The 7500-nt window shown below is 36.8% G+C and overlaps 1 protein-coding gene across 1 annotated transcript in view; it reads left to right on the forward strand.

Annotated features, from left to right (window-relative positions):
- The first annotated feature begins 419 nt into the window (after positions 1–419).
- The window catches only part of LOC144958086 (uncharacterized), a 77396-nt gene continuing 70315 nt past the window's right edge, over positions 420–7500 (forward strand). Inside the window, exon 1 of the mRNA XM_078889723.1 lies at positions 420–641. Coding sequence (XP_078745849.1) covers positions 615–641 — 27 coding nt within the window. The 5' untranslated portion in view covers positions 420–614. The remainder of the gene's footprint in view (positions 642–7500) is intronic.

Here is a 7500-nt window from a genome sequence, read left to right on the forward strand (position 1 = left end):
ACTTCTTCTTTTTCCTCATCATCATCATCATCATCATCATCATCATCATCATCATCATCATCATCATCATCATCATCATCTTCGTCTTCTTCGTCTTCTTCTTCGTCTTCTTCTTTGTCTTCCTCTTCTTCTTCTTCTTCTTCTTCTTCTTCTTCTTCTTCTTCTTCTTCTTCTTCTTCTTCTTCTTCTTCTTCTTCTTTTTCTTCTTCTTCTTCTTCTGCTTCTTCTTCAATGACAAGGTTCTTTACTCACATTCTTTCACCCTTCTCGTCTACAAAATATTTATTAGGCCTGTAGCAGCGTTGCATTGCTCGAAGTTGTAATCGTGCTTTGAGCACATTTATTTATCCAATAGTCTGCAGTATTCAAGCTCAAGTATTCTTACTTTCTGTATCTTTCAAACGCAAAAATCTATTTTTGTATTATCTATCGCAGGCACCCTGATTGGAAACCTGACCCTAATACTGATCCTGTTGTGTAAAAGGTCAAGGCGAATCAAAAGGGTTAACATCTTTCTGATAAATCTGGCGTTTGGGGACTTAGCGGTGGCCATCTTTGTCAACTCCACGGAGATTCTATTTTTGGCTTTCGGAGATTGGGTACTCGGCTCTGTCATGTGTAAAATCATGGTCTATGTTCAGGTAAGTGGTTTATCGTGTGTACATTGTGAATGAATCATGAAAATTAATCGGTATATGTATGGGGAAGAGATGTTCAGATGGATGGATAGATAAACGGATCGAATTAGATGGGTAGATAAAGAGAGAGAGAGAGAGAGAGAGAGAGAGAGAGAGAGAGGCGGGGGGGGGGGGAGACAGACAGACAGAAGTACAGGCATACATAATAGATAGATAGATAGATATATAGATAGATAGATAGGTAGATAGATAGATAGATAGACAGACAGATAGATAGATAGATAGATAGATAGATAGATAGACAGACAGGTAGACAGATAGATAGACAGACAGACAGATATATAGATAGATAGATAGATAGATAGATAGATAGACAGATAGATAGATAGATAGATAGACAGACAGGTAGACAGATAGATAGAGAGACAGACAGATAGATAGATAGATAGATAGATAGATAGATAGATAGATAGATAGATAGATAGATAGACAGATAGACAGATAGATAGACAGACAGACAGATAAATAGATAGATAGACCGAATAGACCGACAGATAGATAGAACCATGTTTTACAGTACTTGCGATTCTAAAATTCTCCCGTCCCCCCCCCCCCCCCCCACCCCCACCCCAACCTCCGTTTCCTAACAATATATTTAAAAGGACAACTTTAAGTGCCAATGAAATGCCATCATTCATAATCACCAGGGCATTTCCATCGATTGTTCTTAAAGGACCCGTGCTTAAAGATTCTTTTTTTATAATTCGCAATCATATTTTAAAGAAGATAAGAAGGGGTGTTTTTCTGAATCTAATTTCCTCATCATTTTAGGTTATCTAGCACATAATCGTTTAAGTTCTTCCCAAGTGTTTAGGAAAGTTCGTTTCAGTTACTTTTTAACGAATTAATATTTTTTAACAAGATAAACGCACTATTTTATCAAATACAGTTTTAATACAAACTTCCAGGTCTAACTGAGCTATCTGACTAATAGGGTTCAACAGTCGTGACGTCACTTCCCTCGTAATGACGCATAGTAACTTAGTAGCTGGTTCTAAACATATCGAAACTATGGCGGACGCCCTTGTAAAATATTTCTCCGACGAGAGGTAGAATAATGTAATTTTTTGAACGATGAATAGGGAATGAGATTAGCGGAAGAGTAGCGTCCCTTGATTGGACGTCACCTTACAGAGAGAACGTCAATTTTGGTTTTGAAGTGTCTCAAGCCGCTTTCATCGAAAGCGTGGACGAGAGACGCATGCGCACAACCAACATGACGTTCTCTCTTTAATAACTTTTCCACCGGTGACGTCACATACTATGGGTGACGTCCAATCAAGGGACGCTACTCTTCCGCTAATCTCATTCCCTATACGGTCCAGCGCCCAAAAATTTCATATATCTTTGAAATTATATGACCTTTTGGGCTGTTTTTTTTTTGTGTGCTAAAAATATGAGAATGTGTTCAGGATAAAGTTTGATTTATTTTGGAACCTGTAAGGATCGGTAGAATCTGGAAATTTTCTTTCTAGGAGTCTCAGGATTTTGGATACTACTTTTCTGAATTAAAAATTCACCCCAAATATCGGAGCATACTCAATGTCTCAATTGTTTCTATGTTATATGTTTGTGTTGAAAATATTGGCTATTATGATTAACTGCTGGCCAACTAACTTCGCGGAGGTTGTGTGTGTGCTGGGCCCGCGATCTCAAGTAGTCGGGAAGTGAGGGCTCTAATAATGACTAGGAGTTAGAGACGATCTTTTTTGGGATCGTGGATAGCTCATACGGTAGAGTCACGCTCTCCCCGGCCAGGCGGAGTTGTGGTACCAGTAAGGTCGCGGGTTCAAACCCCCATCACCGCCGTGAAAATTTTTATTCTCTATTGCCTTCTGGCACTTTCCTACTTACTTCATATCTTGTTGTCTTTTGGATAGATAGATATTTCAAGCCAAGGTGTTCAGGCCAAAATAAATTAACATAACGATCCCTGACGCGAGCGCTATTGGTGATATTTGGCTGAGTAAAATTCTCACAGATTCTGCCAAAGGAATTGTAACCAACACAAAAACCAAATTACATTATTTTCGTTTTATTTTTAGAGAGGATTAAGTAACAACTAGTGACCCCTGGAGGTTTAAAAATAACAACAAAGGATGACGTCAACTTTAGTCATTCTGGTGTTGAAGCAAAGCCTTTGTTAACTTCCAGCCTGACACCAGGGCGTTCTATTTTTAGACAAGTGCATCACCTAGGGAGTTTTTAGTAGTGAAAGCAAATGATCCTATTGGATGATCTATTGAATACAACTCACGATTCGTTGTGCTTTGGTAGTCGTTGGCTTGGATTTTGACTTCATTTGTTTTTACTAGTGTCAAGCTATGAGTTCACATCGGCCATGGTTGAAGAAGGTCAGTTTGTTTGGGTTTTTGTTGTTGTCTTTTTGCATACTGTGACACACCCCCCCCCCCACCCAACTCTTTTCTGCCATTTGGCTGAAAATACTATACTTCAGATACAATACGCTTCAAAAGTCGTAACGTCACTTCACTCGTAATGACTCATGGTAACTTAGTAACTGGCTCTAAACTATCGGAGCAATGGCGGACGCCCTTATGAAATATTTCTCCGACGAGCATAAAAGCGTATCCAGAGGAGAAAAACATTATAAGTCTGATCGTGTTTTGACTTTTATACATTCTGATCACATGACATGTGAAAAACTTCTAGCCAGCATGAAAAATAAAAAGTACCTATTTTCTTTTGTTTAGAACCACGTTGGCCGCCGTTGTTGGGCGACGTGACATCAGAATATTGAAACCAATTAGATCTGGATTGAAATCATCTCTAACCTGCCAAAATGGATCTGAGACTTCATGTTTGAAACTGTTTGAAATACGATGTGTGCGCGCGAGTTTTGACAATGAATAGACATTTTGATTTATCGTTATAATAAAGTCCACACTTTTATCGTCAAATAACCAGATAAAAAATGGAATAGCATAGGTGACCCACCATCTGTAACGAGTATCATGTCAGTGTATGTGTGGCCATGTGGTCTTGTGGTATGACGTTGGCTTTCGGATCGGAATGTCCTGGGTTCGAGCCTCGCTCGACGCATAATTGAGTCCTTGGCAAAGGCTCTTTACTCACATTCTTTCACCGTACTCGGATGTAAAATGAGTACCTGGCAGTAAACAGTAAACATTGTCTCGTCGTACTCAGGTGTAAAATGAGTACCTGGCCGTTAACAACGTTGTCTTTGTCGGAAATAAATGTAATATCGCCTAACTGGCGTCATGTCTCGTTCTATATGTTACGGGTTGCTGTTGGCTAGGGACCCCTTGTAAAGCGCTTTGAGCACGTTTAGTGGATATTGCCGTGTATAAAAGCTCAAGATCATTGATGGCAGACTATCCAGATTTGATTTGATTTTTTTTTTGTGGGGGGGGGGGGGGGGAAATTTTTATTGTCCCTATAAAAAAAAACCCTGTAACTTTGAGACAATGCCGAAAGATAGTCTGTGTTACATTCTGTACAAGAAATCACCGTTATGTTATTTCGGAAAACTATTGAAAGCAGTCCAGCACCAATAGGGAATGAGATTAGCGGAAGAGTAGCGTCCCTTGACTGGACGTCACCCATAGTCTGTGACGTCACCGGCGGAAAAATTATTAGAGAGAGAACGTCATGTTGGTTGTGCGCATGCGTTTCTCGTCCTAGCTTCCGTGAAAGCGGCTTGAGACACTTCAAAACCAAATTGACGTTCTCTCTGTAAGGTGACGTCCAATCAAGGGACGCTACTCTTCGGCTAATCTCATTCCCTATTAGCCACTCCCACCCCTCGTTCTGAAAAAAGTCCGCGAAATTAAAGGGGAGGCAAGAGAAAATCAGCTGATCGTTAAAATAGTAACAGAAAAGTGGAGGTGCTCGGCAATGAATGCAAGAAAGACATTTAAAACGCCGTAAAAATTTTAAAAATCACTTAATGTTATAATTACCATCCATAACAACCTGTCAAATTCACATATGTAAGATGTCAAGCCAAAATTAATAATAAAATAATAAAGAACACGATTGACCGGTGGTCCGTTGACTACACATGCATACGAGTACCAGAAATATTTTGTAAACAATGTAACACAATATAATGTGTAAGTTTCAAAGCAAATGCAACCACAAATAACATCAAAGAACAATGTGGGACTACTGTTTTAATTTCATAAAACCAAACGTATATTTTCTGCCCCCGATATTGAACGTGTAGTTAGTATGTATCGTACAAACAACATTCGTTTAGACAGGTAGTCGGGATTCTAGCGCCAGTTTTATTTGGGCAACCATGATTGGGATTTCACTCAATGCACTTATTATTATTATTAATTATTATTATTATTATTATTATTATTATATTATTATTATTATTATTATTATTATATTATTATTATTATTATCATATAATAATAATAATAATAATAATAATAATAATAATAATAATAATAATAACAACAATAATAATAATAATAATAATAATAATAATAATAAGCAGTTGAAAGGATATAGTCTTTGGTGTATAAGTGCATATGTACAATATTTCTTATAATAAATGCTTCAAAACAAAACAAAACTAAAAAAAATAAATAAAGAATAAATGAATAAAAATATCTATTTGGGCATTTACTTACATTAATAGTCTTGAAAATCACAATCACAATCCATGAAAATTAAATATCCCAAAATCCGAAGAAGACATGAATTTAATCCAAAATCCAACACAGGAATGTATTTTAATAGGAGACAGATATCCTATTAAAACCATAGCATTACTTGCAAACAACAATACCCCACTCTGTGTTTAACGGGCTTGTGGCCGTCACATTGTAAATTGTGGCCGCATTAGGGTAATCGGTGTCCTAAAGACTGACATACTGACATACAATCAATGAGAACTATAAAGAATCCATTCTAGAATTCAACTACAAACTGAAAAGCATGATAAATATCACTCTCTCAAATAATTTCCTTTGCTCAGGTTCACTCACACTCTCCTTTATTGCAAAACATTGATAAGTGAGATAAAGTTTGTATTTCAATTATAAACTTAATCACATAACCTAAATGATGGAGAATAAAAACAGCTAATTATAAAAATAATTCACAGATCAAATTATCTATTTGAACTCCGCATATTTAGCTTAATTACTCATTGACCATATATTTTTTTAAATGGCATTGTTTCATTTAAACAAGACCATGACGCTTATGCCTGGACCGGGTATTCACAAATTCTGCTTTTGTGTTCCACTTTTCGAATCGAATATATCTCTATCTTATCCGTTTATTTGCAAATTTTCTGCACTTTATAAATAAGACCATAACGCTTATGTCTGGACCGGTTGTTCGCAAATTCTGCCTTTGTGTTCCACTGTTCGATTAGAATTAATATCTATTTTTTCCGTTTATTTGCAAAGTTTCTGCACTTTATAAATAAGACCATAGCGCTTATGTCTGGACCGGGCATTCGCAAATTCTGCTTTTGTGTTCCACTTTTCGAATCGAATTAATATCTAGTCTATCCGTTTATTTGCAAAGTTTCTGCATTTTATTAATAAGACCATAACGCTTATGTCTGGACCGGGCATTCGCAAATTCTGCTTTTGTGTTCCACTTTTCGAATCGAATTAATCTCTATTTTATCCGTTTATTTGCAAAGTTTCTAGATTTTATAAATAAGACCATAACGCTTATGTCTGGACCGGTTGTTCGCAGATTCTGCCTTTGTGTTCCACTGTTCGATTAGAATTAATCTGTTTTTTCCGTTTATTTGCAAAGTTTCTGCACTTTATAAATAAGACCATAGCGCTTATGTCTGGACCGGCATTCGCAAATTCTGCTTTTGTGTTCCACTTTTCGAATCGAATTAATCTCTATTTTATCCGTCTATTTGCAAAGATTCTGTACTTTATAAATAGGACTATGACGCTTATGTCTGGACTGGGTATTCGCAAATTTTCCTTTTGTGTTCCATTTTCGAATCGAAATAACATCTAGTCTATCCGTTTATTTGCAAAGTTTCTGCACTTTATAAATAAGACCATAACGCTTATGTCTGGACCGGGCATTCGCAGATTCTGCTTTTGTGTTCCACTTTTCGAATCGAATGAATCTCTATCTTATCCGTTTATTTGCAAAGTTTCTGCACTTTATAAATAAGACCATAGCGCTTATGTCTGGACCGGGCATTCGCAAATTCTGCTTTTGTGTTCCACTTTTCGAATCGAATTAATCTCTATTTTATCCGTCTATTTGCAAAGATTCTGTACTTTATAAATAGGACTATGACGCTTATGTCTGGACTGGGTATTCACAAATTTTCCTTTTGTGTTCCACTTTTCGAATCGAAATAACATCTAGTCTATCCGTTTATTTGCAAAGTTTCTGCACTTTATAAATAAGACCATAGCGCTTATGTCTGGACCGGGCATTCGCAAATTCTGCTTTTGTGTTCCACTTTTCGAATCGAATGAATCTCTATCTTATCTGTTTATTTGCAAAGTTTCTGCACTTTATAAATAAGACCATAACGCTTATGTCTGGACCGGGCATTCGCAAATTCTGCTTTTGTGTTCCACTTTTCGAATCGAATGAATCTCTATCTTGTCCGTTTATTTTCAAAGTTTCTAGATTTTATAAATAAGACCATAACACTTATGTCTGGACCGGGCATTCGCAAATTCTGCTTTTGTGTTCCACTTTTCGAATCGAATTAATCTCTATTTTATCCGTTTATTTGCAAAGATTCTGCACTTTATAAATAAGACCATGACGCTTATGTCTGGACCGGGTATTCGCAAATTCT

This window comes from Berghia stephanieae, chromosome 12 (assembly GCF_034508935.2).
Source record: "Berghia stephanieae isolate SIO BIC M18660-M18661 chromosome 12, UCSD_Bste_1.3, whole genome shotgun sequence".
In the NCBI taxonomy this organism is placed as follows: domain Eukaryota; kingdom Metazoa; phylum Mollusca; class Gastropoda; order Nudibranchia; family Aeolidiidae; genus Berghia; species Berghia stephanieae.